Source organism: Hoplias malabaricus, chromosome 18 (genome assembly GCF_029633855.1).
Source record: "Hoplias malabaricus isolate fHopMal1 chromosome 18, fHopMal1.hap1, whole genome shotgun sequence".
NCBI lineage: Eukaryota > Metazoa > Chordata > Actinopteri > Characiformes > Erythrinidae > Hoplias > Hoplias malabaricus.
In genome coordinates this window covers 7,411,411-7,433,418 of record NC_089817.1, presented here as the reverse complement: position 1 = coordinate 7,433,418, position 22,008 = coordinate 7,411,411, and the positions used below count along the sequence as shown (strand labels likewise).

At 41.6% G+C, this 22,008-nt stretch overlaps 1 protein-coding gene across 1 annotated transcript; it reads left to right on the top strand.

The window, feature by feature from the left end:
- The first annotated feature begins 375 nt into the window (after positions 1–375).
- si:dkey-88l16.3 (prolow-density lipoprotein receptor-related protein 1) lies at positions 376–20,261 on the top strand. The gene is made up of 54 exons (XM_066651752.1): positions 376–472; positions 775–894; positions 1,116–1,346; positions 1,444–1,557; positions 1,667–1,786; positions 1,892–2,017; positions 2,111–2,314; positions 2,459–2,627; positions 2,709–2,877; positions 3,109–3,331; positions 3,413–3,532; positions 3,641–3,859; positions 3,945–4,265; positions 4,357–4,575; positions 4,884–5,042; positions 5,321–5,581; positions 5,665–5,880; positions 5,972–6,148; positions 6,375–6,578; positions 6,686–6,853; positions 7,101–7,316; positions 7,410–7,586; positions 7,659–7,862; positions 7,947–8,099; positions 8,580–8,774; positions 9,109–9,312; positions 9,393–9,653; positions 9,904–10,119; positions 10,208–10,357; positions 10,448–10,717; positions 10,814–11,029; positions 11,331–11,483; positions 11,581–11,847; positions 12,103–12,318; positions 12,534–12,710; positions 12,794–12,997; positions 13,075–13,242; positions 13,499–13,714; positions 13,873–14,102; positions 14,286–14,415; positions 14,603–14,796; positions 14,927–15,107; positions 15,393–15,608; positions 15,747–15,930; positions 16,008–16,209; positions 16,414–16,578; positions 16,996–17,196; positions 17,273–17,822; positions 18,328–18,453; positions 18,912–19,019; positions 19,247–19,483; positions 19,585–19,888; positions 19,987–20,113; positions 20,197–20,261. Exons 1-54 carry the CDS (start codon positions 415–417, stop codon positions 20,221–20,223), a joined length of 10,443 nt encoding a protein of 3,480 aa, XP_066507849.1. The 5' UTR covers positions 376–414; the 3' UTR covers positions 20,224–20,261.
- The last annotated feature ends 1,747 nt before the right edge of the window (positions 20,262–22,008 follow it).

Genomic DNA, 22,008 nt, shown 5'->3' with positions numbered 1-22,008 from the left:
TTCTCTATATTTGTCTGGTAAGTGTGGCTCAGACACAGGGTTGCTGGAGTTTTTAAACTCCTCAGGATCACTGATGGACTGAGAATAGTCCACCAATTAAATATCCACTACCCAAATAACACCAGCATTGCAATTGTCCAGAACATTCGACTACAACACATCGACAACAATCTGCTACTGCAGAAATACAAAGTGTTCCTGTATGTTCTGCGGAGCTGAGAGATAATTGCAGAAACATAGCGCTGATAGTAAATTGATCGTGAATATGGTGAAGACCGGATTTAGGTTCTATTTAAGTGTAGCCCCGCCCCTTACAAGAAAGTGTTTAATTGGCGGTTGATGACGTCAAGAGTAAATAAATCTCTTTCTGATTGGTTGCTTGGCAGTTGGCCTAAACGGTTGGTCGTGGAGGCCATGGCCTTGCTGCAATTCTCTGTTGTGACTGCAGTTTTGAGTATTATTTTAGCAACAGGTAAGAGTTAATTTCACCACAGTTTTCCAAAGTTAATTTAAGCCAGACGTGTGGTGGACATATTCTCAAATATAAAGCTCTTCGTTTGTGTGACCTGCTATCTTTCTTAGAATTTCTCCTCACATTTTATAGCATACGTTTCCTTCAAATCCCAGTAGCAGTTTTATTCAGTCGTTTCTAGTCCCAACGTAGCAGCGTTTTTATGCTAAGTGCTCAATGTTACGCCACGTTAAATATTTTTAAAAATAATTATGACGTTAAATGCCATTTTGATGTGGCAGAGGAAGTTCAATATGTTCCAGGTGTTGCTCAGAAATGTGGCAGTGGACGCTGGCAGTGTGATGACGGCCAGTGTGTTCCCAGAAAATGGCGCTGCGACGGAGGTGGAGACTGTCTGGACGGGTCAGATGAGATGGATTGCTGTACGGTTTTTTTTATTATTATTATTACTTTATTTTATTTAGTTATATGCCTTTTTTGGTTCATTTCTTCTTTAGGTCATTGGTCACTAGCACGAAGTATTTGTGTCCTCAGCTAAATTGTAAAAGCAGGCTAATATTATCTGAAGAGCTAGCACTTTTAAAATAAATGTTTTAAACACACAAGCCTATTTGTTTGTGTCCTTTTATCTTTGTTCCTGCAGCTTGCCCACAGGGGGGGTTTAAGTGTGCTGATGCCAGTATGTGTGTGCAAAAGGCACAGGTCTGTGATGGATTTCCCCAGTGCCTCGACAGATCAGATGAGCTCGGCTGTAACCAAACTTCAGGCTGCCTTGTGAATGACTGGGCATGCAGAAACAGGATCTGCATCCCACAAGATCTCCGCTGTAACGGAGTGAATGACTGCAGCGATGGCTCAGATGAAGATGGTTGTGGTGAGCTGCTGTAGAACCTGTTGACAGTCTTTTTTCCTGATGTACAACAGTTGGTATTGAATGAAACAATAACATTACATTGTGATGAACATGTTAGGGTCTTGTGGAGATCTGAATGTGCGCTGCCCAAATGGGATATGTCTCGCCCTGAGAGAGAGATGTGATGGAGTTGCCCAGTGCTCTGATGGGAGGGATGAGCCTGTAACTTGTGGTATGTCTGGATTTTTTATATTCTATTTTGACTTGTAGGATGAAGCTTTGTAAGGCTTCCTTTGGTACTTTTTTAAAATATGTCTTAACTTGTTTTGACCTACTTTTAGGTAAAACATGTGAAGTTAAAAATGGTGGTTGCAGTCACAAATGCACTGACCAGCTTTGGGGAGCGTTGTGTTCTTGTCCTAGTGGCCTGAAGCTCTCTCCAAATGGGGCCAAGTGTGAAGGTAGGCATAGACTTAATACTGCTGTGACATATTGAAACTATGACAGAGGGGTTCATATTGTGTTCAAAAAACCCTTAGTGCAGTTTTAATTTTTATTTTCTGTAGATGTCGATGAGTGTGCTCAGCCCTACGGGCCCTGCATGCACACGTGTATCAATACTAAAGGATCTTTTCAGTGTCGATGTGCCTCGGGTTTTACACTTCAGGGTGGTAATGTATGCCAAGCACAAGGTACATTCTCAGGACTAAGTATTTTGTGTATTTTATTCACCAAACTGTTTTACAATGTGTGGCAATTGATGATGATTTTTTTTTTTTTTTAAGGAAATGTCACCAGACTTCTAACAACCAAGAAGGGCCTTGTTGGATTAGTCGGTGTAAATGACAGGGCATACAAGATCCTTTTTGTGGCTGACAGTGACCCTGTAACCTTGGCCTTTGATCTTGTGAGGAATCTCTTTTACTGGGCTGATGGAAATGGTAACATCTATAAGGCTGAAAATCAGAAGAGTGGAGTGCTTTATTCAGGTTAGCTGGGTGAGGTGTAATTGACCTGGGACTTTCACGTTCAAAGAAACCCTGACTGCACATCGTGAAACAACTCATTTTATGCTGTGCTTTTACATGTTAAATGCTTCACCCTTGTGTATTGCCCCCCTTTTTTCTTCTCAGGACATAATGGGATTAAAAGTCTAGCTGTTGACTGGCTTACTGGACAACTTTACTGGACCAACCCCAGACTAAAAAGCATTTTCACTGGATCTTCTGACGGTAGTGCAGTAGGTTTGGTCACATCCAAGGATACTGACCCAACAGATTTGGTCCTTCTGCCAGCTGAGAAGTATGTATTTTCAATGTATCTAATTCATTTACCAATTCATTTTTTTTCCTGTAGCAATGCATCATCTTTGTTCTATTGTAGTACCATGTTTTGGATAAACAAAGGCTCGAATGATGAAATGACCATTGAAAAGTCTGGCATGGACGCCTCCTTGCGCACAACTGTGGTTGTTGTAACTGCTCAGTTGCCAAGAAGCCTTACTTTGGACGTGGCAGCCAGGAGATTGTATTGGATAAGTGATTTCAAGATGGTAAGAGCTTGAGTGCTCCACATTATTGTTGAACGTTGTACCAGTGCTAGCTCAGTTTCGTTTGGTTCATTTAAGAATTAGGTTCTTAATGGTGTTAACCAGTTATTCGATAAAGAAATGAGTAAACAAAGCCATATAACCTAGGGTTTATGATTTTTAAATATTGTTTGTTTCATTTTTTTTTGTGAGACATGTACAAAAAGTAAATAATGCAATACTTTAATATTGTAGTCAGTTGAGACGGTGAAAGTGGATGGCAAAGGACGTCACACCTTTCAAGCATTCTTTAAAGGACGCACAGTGGAAAGCTTGGCTGTGTTCAATGGCTGGTTTTACTGGGCTGATGACAAGCGTCTGTGGCAAGCTCCTCAAACCCAACCTGGCCAGAAGAGTTTTGTTCTTAAAGCATCCTTGTCTGCCCTAACAGTCTACCATGAACTCCAGCAGCCACGAGGTAAATGGTGCTTGTCAATTTTCTCATTTATTATTGTGATACAATTTGTAATGCTTTGCGTTATACATTTCTGTGCTTTAGGTTCTTCTCCCTGTAGAAAGTCAGACTGCCAGCTCTGCTTGCCCTCTTTGATCAGTCGTGGCAGTTTCACTTGCTCTTGTCCTGAAGGGAAGCTTCCGGTGGCCGGAGGTTCATGTGAAAGTATGTGATTTGAAATGGTGTAAGCTTGCTGGCGTCTCTGTACTCAGAAGAAAATTAGGCTAATATGTTTTTTCCCCTCCCTTTTCCCCTCTTTTACAAATCTGATAGATTTTAAACTTGCATATGCAACATCTTCATCCGTTTACACATTGGAGTATGCTACAGAAAGTCCTGTAAAGTCTTTCATCTTCTCCACTGATGAAGACATTCAGTCTTTTGACTTGGACTGGAAAAGGGGATGGGTGATTTGGACAAATGGCACAGGCCATATGAAGGCTAGAGTGCTCAATGAAGATCGTTCAGAGTATATTCCAACTATGAAGCCTGGTATGTAGCCCACCTGCTATTAGTAATTTGTCTTCATTCTTTTAGTCATGTTCACTTTAATAACTGTACTATATGCTTCTTTTAGCATGCACTGTTAAAGTTGACCAGAAAACTGGAAACTTGTACTGGGTGTCCTGTGATGAGCTCAGTATCGGAGTCACCCATGTTATCCTGCCTGAACAAAGCATCTCCAAGCAGCTGTACCAGGCTAGTGAAGAGATCACAGACTTTTTTGTGGACTGGCAACGTGGCCAGATGTACTGGCTGGAGAATGGTCAGATTATCAAAATGAAGCTAGGTCTGATGGGTGGCAGTGCAAAGGCCATATACAGCTTTGAGGAGAAGAGTGTAAACCAAATTGCGCTGGACAGGAAAGCAAACATCTTCACTTGGATATTTCAAAATGGTTTGTGTCATTTGTTTCTAGGTCTTGCATATGTTTTTATATTGGATGTTCATCCTGCCTCCTGATCACACAGTATCTCTTACTCTTTCAGAGTTGCAGGTATTGAGCCTTCTAAAGATGAGAAAATACTCCGCTAGTAATGAGTGGACTATTCCTGGCTTGATTGTAGCTGCCTATGAGCCGTACTTGGTGTCCATGGTCAATGACGTCCTCACACTATGGAACCGAAAAGATGGGGCACGTGTTGGTTCATTTGCGGTGGAAAATGGTGTCGTGGGAATAACTGTAGCTGTAAAAGAGGTGAAACAAGGTCAGTATAGTCAGGTTTTGCTAATTTATTAAGTTCAGTAATCGTATTGGAAATGATTTATTTACTTTAAGGCAAGCACATAGCTGTAGTGTAAATCTGCACCCAGATGCCTGCTTAAACTGTCGGGTTTCTGTAGCCAAAATGGACTTTTTTTGAAGTTCAAGTCCATGCATTGTTTGAAATTTAGTAACCTGCTGGTAGAGTGGGGCGAATTAGGTTTGAAACATGCGGAAATTATAAAAATATATCAAATGTTAAGTTTACGTTTTAGTTTCCGAAATAATAGTCTGAATCTTTCTCCTTCCAAGATGAAGCCTTTGTGAAGGTGTCTCCTCCTCAAACTGCCTGTAGAAGCCACTTGTGTAGAGGAACATCATTATGCATCTCTCAGACCCTGCTGTGTGATGGAAAGAAAGATTGTCCAGATGGATCTGATGAAACGTTGTGTGAAAATGGCTGCAAAGAAGGTAAATATGAAGCACTGATACCTTACTGAAGCAGGTGATCAGCATTGATGGCTGAACAATTCTGGGGCAGTAGGGTAAAGATTTTTCTGGCTTAGGTTGTAAATAAATATAATGATTACAGCTTTGAGTAAACCGTCAGCTTACAAAGACAGATGGAAAGACTTGCTATGTTCAATGCCAGAATTTTTCATAAACACGAGTATGAAAAACAATATATTCTCATTCAGTTGAAATAATGTGCTTGTGTTGTAGCTTTTATTGAATCTTTTTTCATCTAGGAGACTACTTCTGCAAGGACAGAACAAAGTGCATTAAGAGTGATCTTGTCTGTAATGGACGGCTCGACTGTCCTGATGGTTCTGATGAAGTGGGCTGCCCTGTTTCGAAGATCAGCCAGCCAGGCCCCTTAAGGTGCCGTTTGGGCTCAAAGCCCTGTAAAGACGGCAGTGACTGTGTTCTCCTTAGTCATGTGTGTGACGGAGAGGTGGACTGTAAGGATGGATCTGATGAAGAGGAATGTGAACGTCAGTGCAGATCAGGTTAGTGATCCAGTATTGGCGCTAATAACTGTTTGTAAAGGTTATGCACATCAGGTACTACAAAATTGGTAATATTTCTTTAGATCAGTTCCACTGTGCTCATGGACGAAAGTGTATAGACAAGAAGCAGGTGTGTGATGGGACTCCTCAGTGTCAGGACCGCTCTGATGAAATGAACTGCTTTGTCCGCTCTGAGAACTGCCGCCATCACTGTGACAATAAGACCCGCTGCATTCCTGAGAGCTTCCTGTGTGATGGGGAGAGAGACTGTGTAGACGGCACTGATGAAGCAGACTGTCGTGAGTATTTTAATGGATGCCTGCTAACTTAAAATTGGACATAGTATCTTGTGCTGCATTGATTTCTTGTTTTATTTATTTTTTTTTTCAGCTTCAGCTACTGTAGCCCCTTCAGATAAGCCCTCTACTGATGGAGGCTGTGTGAGCCCATCTGTGTTGTGTGAGGGCACATCAGTGTGTGTCAGTCAGTCTCAGCTGTGTGATGGAAATTTGGACTGTCCTGATGGATTTGATGAGCTATTTTGTTTACATGCCTGCTTGGATCCAGGTAATGTGTAGTGTTTCTGGGGTATCAATGTGGAGCAGCTAAAAATCAAGAATAAAATGGCTGTTCATCTTAATATAGGCTTGTACTTTTAATACTTTTAAAGGCATTTAATGTAACGCTAGGGTTTCATCAAAAGGCTGAAGGCCAGGTGGGAAAAGTCCACAATTTTATAATTGGAAGGCTTCTCTCTTCTGATTTTTGTAACTAGAAACTGTTCATCTTGTAGGACACTACTTGTGTAAGAACAAAAGGAAGTGTATAGAGCGGGTGTTGGTGTGTGATGGTCGCCCTGACTGTCCAGATGGTTCAGATGAGTTCCCTTGTCTGACTTGTCCTCTGCACTGTGATGATGGGACAGTGTGTCTGACCAGCCAGCAATTCTGTGATGGAAAAATGGACTGTAGAGATGGCTCAGATGAAACAGACTGCTGTAGGTTTCAGTGTTTGTTTAATACAAGTTTTACTTTAACACAAACAGTAAAAAGATTGCTCTGGCTGGGGGTTTAATTTTTAAGCATCCTCCCTTCTCCCATCTAGACAGCAGAGGGCGCAAAGGGTCCAAAGCTCAATCCCTCAAGTGCCGTTTTGGCTTCAAACCGTGCAGGGATGGAAGCGACTGTATTCTCAGCAGCCATGTGTGTGACGGAGAGAAAGACTGCAGGGATGGGTCAGATGAGAGGAACTGTGAGCGCAAATGTAAAAAAGGTAGACATGTGGACAACATTGTAGAGCTTCAGTTTCAGCAACTTAGTCAACATAACTATACACTAATGTGAACAGAGGTCTGTTAAATTCAACAGGCTTAGTACAGTTTCATAGCACTTGCAATTTGTGTTCCTATATAATCTCTATCCTAGGACGGCTTCCATAATTTATAGGCAAGGTCCAATGTGCATGTTGACTTAAAGCAGTGTTGGTATGTGTGTGGGTTATTTATTTATTTAACTTTTAGATCAGTTCCACTGTGCTCATGGACGAAAGTGTATAGACAAGAAGCAGGTGTGTGATGGGACGCCTCAGTGTCAGGATCGCTCTGATGAAATGAACTGCTTTACACGCTCCGATAGCTGCAGCCATCACTGTGACAATAAGACCCGCTGCATTCCTGAAAACTTCCTGTGTGATGGAGAGAGGGACTGTGCAGATGGCACTGATGAAAGAGACTGTCGTGAGTGTATTGATCAAAACGGGATCTGATTATATTGGTTTTTTTAAATATTGATCAGATATTCCATTAATGCTATTCACCCCTCTCCCCCAGCTGCTGAAACTTTAGCTCCTCCAGATAAACCACCTACAGTAATAAGCTGTAAAAGTCCATTATTGCTGTGTGAAGGCACATCGCTCTGTGTAAATCAGTCTCAGCTGTGTGATGGACAGTTGGATTGTCCTGACGGATTTGATGAGCTCTTCTGTTTACATACCTGCTCAGATCCAGGTAAAGTTTGACTACAGTACATCTCTCTTCCATTTCATATGTGGTTTGTAACTGGAGACTGTCTTTGTGTAGGACACTTCATGTGCAAGAACAAAAGGAAGTGTATAGAACAGGTGTTGGTGTGTGATGGTCGCCCAGACTGTCCAGATGGTTCCGACGAGTTCCCTTGTCCGACTTGTCCTCTGCACTGTGATGATGGGACAGTGTGTCTGACCAGCCAGCAATTCTGTGATGGAAAAATGGACTGTAGAGATGGCTCAGATGAAAGGGACTGCTGTACGTTTTGTTTTAGAAAATGTAAATCATTATTTGGAACGAGTGTAATCACCGTTTCTTAACTTGTGAATTAATGTGTTACAGTCAACACAGAACAGAGTCCCAGGAAGTGTCCTCTTGGTTTCAAACCATGCTCAGATGGAAGTGATTGTGTCCTCCTCAGTCATGTGTGTGATGGAGAGACTGACTGCAAGTATGGCTCAGATGAAAGTAGCTGTGAACGCAAATGTAAAAAAGGTTAGCAATGGATCTCATTAGTGGTAGTTAAATTTTAGCCTTCAGTGAGTGTTGATTTATAGATAATTAGATTTTTCAAAACATTGTTTGCAATGGCATGCTTAAAGTGTAATTTTCTATAAATATCCTCAAAACATTAACTCTCTCAGACCCCATCCATGTCTTTAGGGGCATGCCAAGCTGTTGATGTGGCTCTGTGCTGTAAAATTCCTTTTCAGGTTTTAACAAAAATAATGTTTATAATTGATCTGCATGTTTATAAAATATTTATATGTGTATAACATATTAGGAATATTGAGCCACATTGAGACGATGACTTTAAATGTCATTGTATAAGTGTTGAGTGTATTTACAGGAAAGATTTGGGTGACTTAACCATTAAACTTAACCTTATTTGGTCAGCAAAACCTTATCTCACTATGCATGTTTCCTGCATTGCTGCTGTTTCTTGCATTTTAAATGTTTCTCTGTAACCATCAGATCAATTTCAGTGTGCAAACGGGAAGCTGTGTATAGACAGGAAGAAAGTGTGTGATGGAACTCCTCATTGTCAGGATCAGTCTGATGAAATAAACTGCTGCAGCTACCACTGTGATAAGACTCGCTGTATTCCAGAAAGCTTCCTGTGTGATGGGCAGAGAGACTGTGCAGATGGCACTGATGAAGCAGATTGTTGTGAGTGTTGCAATAAACACAAGCTGGGATTGTGAGATCATTATGCTTTATTAAAATGTTCAGATGCATTCATTTTTTAGGAAGGTAGCATGTGTTTCTGGGCTCTTGCATTTTTCACTGCAGGAATGAAAACTGGAAATCTAACCTTCAGGCAGTATTTTATTGCCGCATTTTACATGTGCCTTATTTCCTATTGGAATGGGTGTTGGGACAAATGTCCCAGGTTTGAAAACACTTAATACAATAGCTTGGCCATTTTTGAACCGAGAAAACCACCAAACAATCGTGTGACTGTGAAATTATTGTTGTCTAAGGCTAATTTCTTTCTTTTCAGTAAAAAATAAGGCAAAGGTCATGGATGAAGGACCCTCTGATGGCACCACTCTCTTGCCAGCCAGGGCTGCAGTCTGTAAAAGTCCCTCTGTGTTGTGTGAAGGAACATCAATATGCATCTCCCAGACTCTGCGTTGTGATGGAAAGATGGACTGCCCTGATGGCTCTGATGAAAAGTCATGTCTAAATTCATGTCCAAAAATGGGTAATGTGACAGAGTTTGAGAATTCATACCTGGTTTGTTTCTCCCAGAACTGTTTAACAAGTTTTGCTTCAATTTGCCAGGTGACTTCCTTTGCAAGGACAGAAGAATATGCATTGAACGATCTCTTGTCTGTGATGGAAACCCTGACTGTGCTGATGGCTCTGAGGAGATGGATTGCCCCACTATTGCTACAAAGATCACAGCTCCTTTGAGATGCCGTTTGGGTTCAAAACTCTGCAATGACAGCAGTGACTGTGTCCTGTTAGATCATGTGTGTGATGGAGAAACTGACTGTAAGGATGGATCTGATGAAGAGGGATGTGACCTACAGTGTAATCCAGGTGTTTTATTATGATCAGAACATGATTTTTAATTTCTTGGATGTTTGACATGCAAAATCAATTTCAAAATTTTAGCACCTTTAAATGGTTTCCCTTTCAAGTCAATACTGAGTGAAAACGGAGGCTTTTTTCTGGCCTGATTTTTATGCCTGAAAACTGGAACGTTTCTTTTAATAAGCAGTTTGATTTATTATTCAGTCTTTAAATATTCATTAGGTGAGCTTTAATGTTGACTGCAATTTTCTCTCAGGTCAGTTTCAGTGTGTTCGAGGTAAAAAGTGTATAGAAAGAAAGCAGGTGTGTGATGGGACTCCTCAGTGTCAGGATGGCTCTGATGAATTGAACTGTTGGGAAGCTACAAGGAGCTGTGCACTGCGATGTGACCAAAACAGTCGCTGTATTCCTGAGGTCTTTGTCTGCAATGGGATGAAGGACTGCTGGGATGGGTCTGATGAATTGGACTGTGGTAAGGCAATTATATTTGCATCTTTGAACTATTATGGAATTTTTGCAGAATTGAATTTAGCAAATTTCCCTTTCCTTAATTTTCATAGGGAATCCTGCTGCATTTTCACATTGCAAAAGCCCAGACATACCCTGCCTTGGAAGCTTGCAGTGTATCTCCCAGAAACAACTCTGTGACGGGAGAAAGGATTGTCCTGATGGCTCTGATGAGAGACCCTGTATTAAGAGCTGTCCTTATGGTAAGGTTCAATTCAAGTATTGCTACCAAAATACATACTTAAAACAAACTGAATCTGCCTCAACCTATTGTTTTAATTTCTACATGCCAGGAGACTTCCTCTGTAAGGATAGACGGAAGTGTGTTGACATGAACCAGGTCTGTGATGGCCATTTTCACTGCACTGATGGCTCTGATGAAGTGGGCTGTCCAACTGTTGCTGTGGACACAATCTCGTTTGCAGCTCCTTTGAAATGCCGATTGGGTTTGAAGCCCTGTAAGGATGGCAGTGATTGTGTTCTGTACAGCCACGTGTGTGATGGGGAAATTGACTGTAAAGATGGATCTGATGAAGAGGGGTGTGATGATATCTGCCGAGCAGGTAAGGAGGAAAATCATCCTGGGTTCTCCTGTCCCACACCCTTCTTTTTTAATAGTTCGGTCAATCACAAATTCTTTTTTCTCTCCCCCCTTTCAGGGCAATTTCAATGTGCTCATGGAAGGAAATGTATTGATTCTAAGCTTGTGTGTGATGGTAAGCCTCAGTGTCAGGATCGCTCTGACGAAATGGACTGCTTCACACGCACCAAAAGCTGCAGCCATCACTGTGACAATAAAACCCGCTGTGTGCCAGAAAATTTCCTTTGTGACGGGGAGAGAGACTGTATGGATGGCACTGATGAAGCAGACTGTGGTAATTTTTAAATCAGTTGAATAAAAACTAGGCCATTAAAGTTCAAAAGTAAAATCAGGGCTAAAAAACAGGTTTGTGACAAGGTCTGTGTAATCTCAAAATATTTAGTGTGGTAATTTGTTAATGTCCCTTCCCTTGGGAACCACAGGTTCACAGATGTGTCTGAATCTCTGTTCATAGCAGCAATGACTCTTTACAAGTCTGATTAGTAGCAGTCTTTAATAATTGACTCAAACATCTTAATTTTGTAAGTTGCTGCACCTTTCATTGTTTATAATTTAAAATATTTATCTTATTCCAGGCTACCCTACCCAGGTCATAAGCTGTAGTAGACCCTCGGTGTTATGTCGAGGGGGAAAATTGTGCATCTCTGCTGCTCAGGTGTGTGATGGAAGGCGTGACTGCCCAGATGGATTTGATGAAGAGTCATGTCTCAAAAGATGCCAAAACATAGGTAATGGGGGATGGGTTTTTTTTAAATAAACTATAATATGGATGGGTTTTCAACTTTATATCAGAGTCTTTATTGAGTTTTTGTTCATCAAATCTAGGTGACTTCATGTGTAAAGACAGGAGGAAATGTGTTGAGAGGTCTCTTGTATGTAATGGACGCAGTGACTGTGCTGATGGCTCTGATGAGGTGGGTTGCCCCACTGTTGCTCCAGAGACCAGCAGACCAGCTCCATTGAGATGCCGTTTGGGCTCAAAGCCCTGTAAAGACGGCAGTGACTGTGTCCTACATAGTCATGTGTGTGATGGTGAGGTGGACTGTAAGGATGGATCTGATGAAGAAGAATGTCAGCACCAATGTCCACCAGGTAAATAGCCCCTTGTTGTACTAGGTATTTGTCTGATGCTCTTACCCAGAGCAATTTGTAAGTTTGTCCTGTCACTGGTGCAGCAAATGCAGTGTTATCTTAGATCTTGCCTCAGGACTAGGGACTTATTTGTATAGTGTTGGCTTTGGAGGTGGGAAGTTGCGCTAAAGTCATTAGCATAGAAGGCAGCTGTCTCATCTGCTGTGCTATACTAGCTGTTTAAGGCTGCTGTACTTAATCTCATTATCTTTCCAGATCAGTTCCACTGTGCTCATGGACGAAAGTGTATAGACAAGAAGCTGGTGTGTGATGGGACTCCTCAGTGTCAGGATCGCTCTGATGAAATGAACTGCTTTGTCCGCTCTGAGAACTGCCACCATCACTGTGACAATAAGACCCGCTGCATTCCTGAGAGCTTCCTGTGTGATGGGGAGAGAGACTGTGCAGATGGCACTGATGAAGCAGACTGTCGTGAGTGTTATAAATGGGCATGAATAGAGTAAACCAAATTATGGAATTGCTCAAATGTTGTGCTTTGCACCTTTACTACAACTTAAGGGTAGTCTGAATGTAGAAAATACAATTTATACCTGAAGTCTTCACCTTAAGAGTGAAGCATAACTATTCATTGGCCCAATCAATTAATTATAATCCTTGTTTAAATAACATTTTAAACTTTTCTCCAGCTCCTACAACAAAACTACCGTCTTATAAACCCTTCCCTGAAAAATGGTGTCGCCATCCTTCTGTGTTGTGTGACGGTACATCGGTGTGTGTCAGTCAGTCTCAGCTGTGTGATGGAAAATCAGACTGTCCTGATGGATCTGATGAGCGCTTCTGTTTACATGCCTGTTCAGATCCAGGTAATACGTGATAGTCCACTTCTAATCTTACTACATCTGTGTAACCCTGCTATTGTTTGTAACAAAGGTGTTTGTGTGTATAGGCAACTTTCTCTGCAAGGACAGGAGGAAGTGTATAGAGCAGGCTTTAGTGTGTGATGGCCAGTCTGACTGCCCCGATGGTTCCGATGAACTGCAGTGTCCTGCTTGTCCTCTGCGCTGTGTTGATGGGACGATGTGTTTGACCAAAAAGCAGTTCTGTGATGGAAGAATGGACTGTAGAGATGGCTCTGATGAAACGAACTGCTGTATGTTCTGTTTACAAAAATATTTTGCGTATTAAAATACATTACTGTGTTTCTAATTTCTGAATGTTTAAAACTAGTTAAGAGTGAACATGTAGCTGCAGGAGCTTCGACCCTCAAGTGCCGTTTAGGCTTCAAGCCATGTAGGGATGGATCTGACTGTATCCTTTACAGTCATGTCTGTGATGGAGAGAAGGATTGCAAGGATGGTTCAGATGAGAAAGACTGTGAACGACAGTGTAAAAAAGGTAAGGAGAAGAGTTTTTCAGCGCTTGTTTCTTTGCACTCAGGAATGAAAACAGAATGTTGACTCCCATGATCAGTAAATCGAAGCTCTGAAGTCACCAGAAGTTGATATTTTTTGGTCATGACCAAAATAGTCTCAGCAGAAAAAAGCAAGATTTAATTAATCTCACTGGAATATTAAAGTATCTAGAGTGACACTAACATCCTTAAAGCATTTGTTTATGTCGCATATACTTCTCTTGTATTGTAACCCACCAGGACGTTTTCAGTGTGCTCATGGGAAGAAGTGTATAGATATGAAGCAAGTGTGTGATGGGACTCCTCAGTGTCAGGATCGTTCTGATGAAATGAACTGTTTTGCACGCTCTGCGGATTGCCACCATCCCTGTGATGACCGAACCCGCTGCCTGCCTAAATCGTTCATCTGTGATGGAGAGAGGGATTGCTTTGATGGCACAGATGAGGTTGGCTGTGGTAAGTTAAAGAAGTCTTGTTTGAGTACCTTAACCTGGTTGAATTTTGGTTTCCTCTTCTATAAAATACTCTCTTACGAGTGTTTTTTGTTTTTAAAAACATTTGAATTAAAACTGACTACTTGTGTCCATAATGTACTTGTAAATCTCTTTTCTCAGCTCCAGAGCCATGCCAAAGCGGGCAGTTTCAGTGTGTAAATGGCCAGTGTGTGTCTACAAGGCTCCACTGTGATGGGCACGCAGACTGCGATGATCATTCTGATGAAAAGGGCTGTCGTAAACCTCCACACTGCCCCCTGGAGGACCGTTGTCCTAACAGCCATGAATGCCTGCTGAAGGAGTGGCGCTGTGATGGGCATAAGGACTGCCCTGATGGTTCTGATGAAAAGGTGAAGGCAGATTTGCCTTGTTGCACCGTTTAAGTAAATCTTTATTAGGGTTTCGACTTGCTTTAGCTCATGTTCATGTATGGATAGTCTTAAATTGGTTGTAGTTGTGTCTGGGGAAAATCCTATTTTTCATAACTCCTCTTTCAAGTAGCTGTGCTAAATCTGTTTGAAATAACTTTCTAGAACTGCAAGGCTTCCACATTACAATGTGGAGATTTCCAGTGGACCTGTGTATCTAAAAACGAGTGCATTCCCATTTCTTGGAAGTGTGATGGCACTAAGGACTGTAAAGACCAAAGCGATGAGGCTGGATGTGAGTAAATTTTCCATTTCTCCCTCTACCACAAAACTGTGCTTTGAAGCACTTTATCAGAATGTCCACATTAATATAATGCATCATCCATTAGCCTCATTTGCTACATTTTCAAAGACCAGCATTGTGCTGTATTATTCAAGAATCTGTGATAATATACTTACAGAAAATAAACTCTTTTGTCCAGGTGAAAATGTGAAATGCCCCACTCAGCTTTTCCAATGTGTGAATGGGGAGTGTGTGGATCCTGAACTGGTTTGTAACGGAGTTACAAACTGCCTGGATGGCTCTGATGAGGGACTTGGGTGTCTCAGAAATAACTGCTCCAGCTCGAAGAAGCCTCTGTGTGAACACTACTGTATTAACACTCCCCGAGGCGCTGTTAGTAATTTCCCATGCTGCTTAAATTGTAGTGTTCTTACATTATATGCAGTTCATTACAGTAATAATTATAGCATGATTAGTATCCAAGAGAAGTAATCAGCAGATTTCCTTCTGTTTATTCTCTCAGAAATGTGGATGCCAGGCAGGCTTCCAGCTCCAGTCTGGCTTATTCTGTGTCGATCTAGATGAGTGTAATACTCAGCCTCCTGTGTGCAGTCACAAATGCCATAACACACATGGTTCTTATGTGTGCCAATGTGAACCTGGTTTCATACTGGAACCAGACGGCAGTACATGCAAGAGCCCAGGTACGTGCCACAAGTCATCAGTAGTTAATTACAAAATGTAATGGCTTAAACGTGTACAAAAAGCAGAGACCACACTTTATTGACTGTCAGACCGCATGGTGTTTCAGCTAGTTGATGAAAATTACACAGGTCCTCCAGTACTACGTCCTTGTAATTTTGGATGGAAGCTAAATTATGTATAGTGCTCTAAGATTTGTTATTGTTTATTGCTTTTTGTAGCAAAGCCTAATGAAGGTAATTCTGATTATGATTTCTTTGTCCTGTTTTTTAACATGCGGAGTTTAGAGGAACCCCATATTTTGGCTGCAGTGCAGTATGAACTTCTGTTTAAAGACCTGCGTAGTGGCAACCTCCAGATACTCATTCCCCCGGGCCAGACGCCCATTTTTTCTCTGGACTATGACTCTGTGGAAAATAAGTTGTTTTGGGTCAGTTTGGAGGAAAAGAGCATCAATTATGTGGTTCATGGAGAAAAAGGCCATATCAATACACTGGTTAAAGGTATAATTAATTTGATTACTACTTTATTGAAAGAAGGGTAAAATTTTTGTTCATTTTGGGTTTAATTTTAATGCAGAAAATGACGTTTTTCAAGTTGGTGTTGTCATAATTTTTATTCCCCCACTCGTCCATGCACAGGTGTGAAATCAGACTCTATTGCTGTTGATTGGGTTGGGAGGAATCTGTACTGGGTAGATGGTGTTGCTAGACAGATTCTGGCTGTGAGAATTGACAGCGTTGTTGTGAAGCCTCAGAACTTCATAATAATTCTGGATGAAGACCTAGAGCAGCCTCGCTCACTAGTGCTCCTGCCTCAGAAAGGGTATGTCTCTGCAGTTGAATGGATCTTGTCAGCTTCCATGGTTTGCAGTGTTCTGATGGAGCTGTATGATGTTTCAGGTTGATGCTGTGGTCCGAGCTTGGCAGTGAGCCGCGGATCAAGCGTGCTGGCATGGATGGCTCGCAGATGAAGGTGGTTCTAAGCCATGGTCTGAGCTGGCCTGTGGCTATAGCTGTGGACGTTTTGCGTGACAGAATGTACTGGACAGATGAAAAACTAAATTGCATAGGTTCAGCCACATATGATGGAGAAGATGTTCGGGTAATTATACATTTTCCTTGTGTTATAGAACACCTTGAAGTATCCCAAATGTAAGATCTGTGGGGAATTGTTATTGCTCTGAAGGTTAATGTTCCTCCATCTGGGAGGAGGGGGGGATATTCAGCTACGTTTGACTTGTAAAAACCACATTGAATCTTGAGTTTAATCCCTGTTTAAATTATTTTTCTCCCCCCTTTTGTGAAGATGTTGCAGCTGACTGAAACACGCAGCCCTTTTTCGGTGGCTGTATTTAATGACATGGTGTATTGGTCAAACACAAAGAAACAAGCTATTCATGGAGCTCACAAAGTCACTGGCAGGAATAGTACAGTAATTCTAAAAAGGCCTGGTCAACCTTATGGGCTTAAGGTAAGTATTTTCATCTAATGTTTGTACACTGTCAGATTAACAGTCACTATAGGGATACAGTTTGCTTTCAGTGGTGGAACCCTTAAGGTTATATATTCATACCTTTTTACTCGGAACATAATTGTCTTCTATAATTTGTTGAATCTCCATGACATCTATTTTACACCATTCTATAATGAAATCCTTAAGTATTCACCTCTTCTGGAGAAGTGAATGTAATGTACCTTTAGGGAACATAACTGACTTTAACCACTCCTGTACCTTTTTAGTGACCACAAATGTACCAGAGTTTTTGTAGTTTTATTTATTTAATTTATTTCCCTTCCCACTTCCCACCCACTGAGTGTAGTTAAGCAGTAAAGCTTAATTTAATTTGCTCTATGAGTCACTATTTTATTTTTTTTATTTATTTTTCAGCTTGTCCACCCACTCATGCAGCCTAAGGTGCCGAATACCTGTGAAAACATGAAATGTTCTCATGTATGCCTGTTGAACCCAGAGTTGCAAGCAGTATGTCGCTGCCCTCCCAGACTGCTTCTGGGAAAGGACGGATTCACTTGTAGCCCACCTGAAGACTCTTCTTTCCTCCTCCTACTCACTCCCTCTATGCTCACTCAGGTACAAACACAGCTATCTGTTTAATCTTGAAATATTTTTGGTGACAGTGATTTATTCTGATCTAAACTGTCTTTAGATCTTCACTAGAAGCCTCCATGGCAAGGATGGATTAAAGCAATGGCCTGACCACCGTGCTATGGCTCTCCCTGGCATAAGCGAAGCTACAGATATGGACCTGGTCCTTGGAGACAACATGCTGTACCTGGCAGATGCCAACCAGGCCTCAGTTTCTCGTTTTAAACTGGGAGAAACAAGCCTTGAACCTCAAGGCAGTCCAATGCAGCTATCTGGGGACACATTGACTGCTCTCGCTGTGGACTGGATTACACGCAATCTGTACTGGAGCAGCGTCAAAAAGCCCCAGCTTTATGTCTCCTCACCTGGCTGGAAGTACACTGCCATTGTACTGCAGGCTGAGCTCCAGGACACCACCTCCATTGCGCTGCACCCTGCAACAGGAAGGATGTGCTTCACAGCTGTGGGGCGGGAGAACAGTAAGACCCTGCCACGTGTGGACTGTGCCTCCATGAATGGCCAGAACCAGATGACACTGTGGAAAAAGGGACAGATTCCCATGTTCCTTACGTTCTCTAGCCAGGGCTTAACTGTTTACTGGGCAGATATTGGTGAGTCTGTTCACTTTGCTGCTTGTTCAGCAATGTTTTGAAAGTTGTTTGTGGTTCAGAACAATGGTTTAGTGGTATCTTTCACAAAGTATAACCTTGCAATGATATACATGGAGCCATTCAGGAGTATGGCCAGTGTGTTATGTAATCTTATGACGAGACAATTATACAATGAACAATCATCGGCTTAGGAACACCTACCTTACATACACTCACTGTCCATTTTATCAGTCCATACTGGTGCACTTTGTATTACTACAACTACAGACTGTATTCCACCTGTTTCTCTGCATACTTTATACTAATTTCACCCCGCTCTTCAGTAGTCAGGACCCCCACAAAGCAGGTATGATTTGGCTGGTGAATTACTTTCAGCCAGGAGGGGAAGAATTTGGTTTCCACAAAACTCTGCGTAAATTGATCTTGCAACATTTGTAGTTTCCAAACAATGCAGCCATAGCTTGTATATACTTAACCAGAATATGTGCACGTTCTTCTCTTCCAGCTGCTGAATTTATTGCCTCTTTGGACATTGATGGATCCAATTACAGAGAATATAAAACCGGACCGCCCTTAATTGTTGCTTTCACTAGAAGTGAGAGTATCCTCTTCTGGGTCACTGTCAACAATGGTAAATGGAACAGGTTTTTCTTTGCTCACTGATTCAAACCAGTTTATTGGTCATACCAGTAGATGGCATTGTGGTGTGTTTACACTGATGCTGCACTCATTCACCTGTAGCCTTTTCTTTGAAGTGTTTTCAGACTGCTAGTTTCTGGTAGAAATCTAGTTTGGTGCAACTTTCAAGGGGAGTGCCACTGATTTCTCAACTCTGTTTTGGTAATAGAAACAATGGTTTGCAATGTCTAAAATTGAATATTAGAATCGACCGTGTCCTAATAACTGATATTAATAGTAAAGTATTACAATGTATTATCCGTTTGTAGTAACTCAGTAACACTTGAGTGGCGTATTTAACATCAACTGAATCTGGTTTTTAAATATGCAGGAATTCATAAGTGATTGGGTTTGTTTGGGTTTTTTGTGATATTTAATTCTATCAGATAACATTTCATTTTAATTTCTTAGGCACAAACCAAGTGTGGTACAGTGATGGTATCCAGCCTAAACGGATGTGGTTTGAAGTGCAGACCAATGTTGTTGCGTTGAAAGCGTATGGTGAAAATAGCCAGAAAGGTACTTTTTATGGCGCACTGTTTACATCTGTTAATTTTGGCTGTTCTGTGGCTTTTGTTTCCTCACTTTGCATCCCACTCAGTTCCTCCCTGACACCTATACACAACGTCAGCTGTAGAACTAGTCAAGCAAGTACACTTAATACATTTTGCATAGGGACGTGTACTGCTGTTTTTGTACTGTAAATTAAACTGTAAACTAATTGTCCCATCCATTCTTGGAACCAGGATCCAACCTGTGTGCTGAAAACAATGGTGGTTGCACCCAGCTCTGTCTGGCATATCCTGGGGGGCGTACATGCCACTGTACAAAGGGCTACCTCGTTGTCAACAAGACCCAGTGTTTGTCCAGTTCGGAGTGCCCAACAGGCGCTAAGCTATGCAGGAATGGACGCGAGTGTCTGGCCAATACCAAGTTTTGTGACAGATTTCCAGACTGCCATGATGGCTCTGATGAAGAGGACTGTAAGTTTGATTTCTACAAGTTTGTAAAATTATCCCTGTTTTTAAACTCCCCCACAAAATACATGTCTAACCTCAACTCTCTTTATTAAAAACACTTACAGGTGCATACATGAAGACTGAGCCAGGTTTCAAACACAAGCCTATCTCCCCAGGATCTGGTGCAGTTGCTGGCTCTCCTCAGGATAAGGTGGTGGTACAGACACTAGGTGGGGATTCCTGTGACTCTAAGCTGTGTAATGGCAGAGGACGGTGTGTGAGTCGTGAAGGAGAACCAGCATGCGAGTGTGTGCACGGCTACAGTGGAACATTTTGTCAGGAAGGAGGGACCAATCGTGTTCCTGTTGTCCTTTCGGTCCTCTTCGTCATAGGAGTTGTAATTGCAGCTGCTGTGGTTTTGAAGATGAGGTATACTGCTTGTTTTGGTGCAAATAACTGTTCTTGGAAATTTTTATTTTTTGTTGTTTCTTGCTTGTGCTCTTGTTCATTTCCACTTCTGTTTGCAGAAGAGAGAAAGCTGCAAGGGGGCGGCCTATCGACAAGGAGACGCTCATGAAGGACATTGAAGACCACAAGGAGCCTGAGGTCCATCCTCAGAATTTTGTCAATGAACTCTACAACCCTGAAGTGGAGGTATCCACTTTCTCCAGTGTGTTATTACTAGACATGTTTATTGCTGATTAAGCTTTAAGTGTTCTGATCTTTCTCTTCCACAGGACCAAGCAGCTGAATCCATCAACTGAATATTAGCTTTTTAAATAAAGTATATGATCTGAACAAACATTGTGTATTTATTTGTACAGTCATCTATGTGGGAGGCAAATGCTGTGAGATTTAGGTTAAATGTTCCAAGGTAAACAGAACTTTACAAGAGTTTGCCTCTTGGTGGCAGAGTCAAAGGAAAATGCCTTAAACAGAACATGCACAACAATACAAATGGTGAAAACAATGTACAATGCAGAACTGCAAAAAATCAGCTCAATTAAATGGGGGAGCTAGCACAAACGACTAAACAGACTACAAATTTAGAGGTTAAAATAAAATCAAACACCGAGTGTAGATGATTGAATGGATGTGATATTAACTGCATCAGCCAAGCAGATGGATCTTTTTGTCTGTCATTCTAATGAAATGGAAAACAGGATTGACAGGAAAGGAGGGAAGGGGGGTAATTAAATTCTCCCAAGCCACAGCAGTGTATGTCAAGTAAAAAGACCTGGAGCGATGGCAAACTGTCACACAGCTCCAGTATCCTGGGGTTGTGTGTTTAAGCCCTGCCACAGGTGATTGGAGTTTGTGTTCTCTCTTTGTTCAGATGGGTTTCCTCCCATGACCTAAACACAATGGTAGGTTGACTGACTACATGTATCCATAGGCAAGTGAATGTGTCACCCTGCAATGGACTGGTGCCCCCTCCAGGTTGTGTTGACACTGCTTCTTTGGGTTACGTTAGTCCCAGCCACAAGTTGAGGGAGAGTCGGATACTTTGTGTTAAGCTGGCAATTCTGAATTCTGGTTGGCTATTGACAGACTTGTGCTGGCATGCAAAAGGACCAGTCACATTTCATGTCCTGCAGCAGTTCGTGGCCCCTAATTGTCAAAAGGGTCAGGGTCCAGAGCTAGCAATAGTCAATGAGATGTCTTTTGTGAATTCAAAGCTGAGGTGTCCCCATCTTTTGATTTAAAGAGTCTGGGTAAACAAATAACTAGTCTGTTATCCATAGGACCCAATAACACATTGACTCCTAAAATAATAGATGGTTTTTGGTTGGTTACACTTACTATAGACCTATACAAGCACAGAATTTGTGAACTACAATACAGTAGAAAGCATCTGTTTGTTAGAGCTGGGTTTACACAGCATCGGAGTCATGGCTTTAAAATTTTGCCCTATAGCAGCACATTTCCGCATTGCCTGTAATCTTATCTTGTCTAACCATCTTAAAGTGCAGCATCGTACAAAACAGGTCTTGTCCGGTCATGCAAAACCAGACCTGCTTTTATCTAAGTCATGGCACTGGAGCCCAGCCTTGACAATCAGGCACGTGAACTGGAGAATGGGGAAGCTACCTGTGTGAAGTATAATTCAGCTCTATGTTCCAGGTTTTGAGCTGTGTGTGTAAAATGTTTTCATTGTGGCTTCTACTGGAGCTGTTATCTGAACTGTAAGGGTTCTTACCGAGTAAATTAATCCTCTGTGTCTTTAAACGTCTGCTGTGTTTGAATTGTGGGTTTGACTCTTGTGTGTGTCCAACATTACATAATTTATTTGCAGACTGTAAAGATGTAGGGAATTCAGGGTGTTGTATGTTCAACACTTCAGTGACTGTCTGTTCCAAACAAGACAAAACGTCACAAGGCAATAAAGCTGCACATGGAAACAAGGATTCCAGGATTTTATACAAAATTGTTCATTTACATATCAATCTTGAAAACACAGTAACAGTCTCTTTAGAATCAAGAAAGATAGAAAACTCATCAGGTAAAAATATCCATCCATCCATTATCTTTAACCGCTTATCCAATTT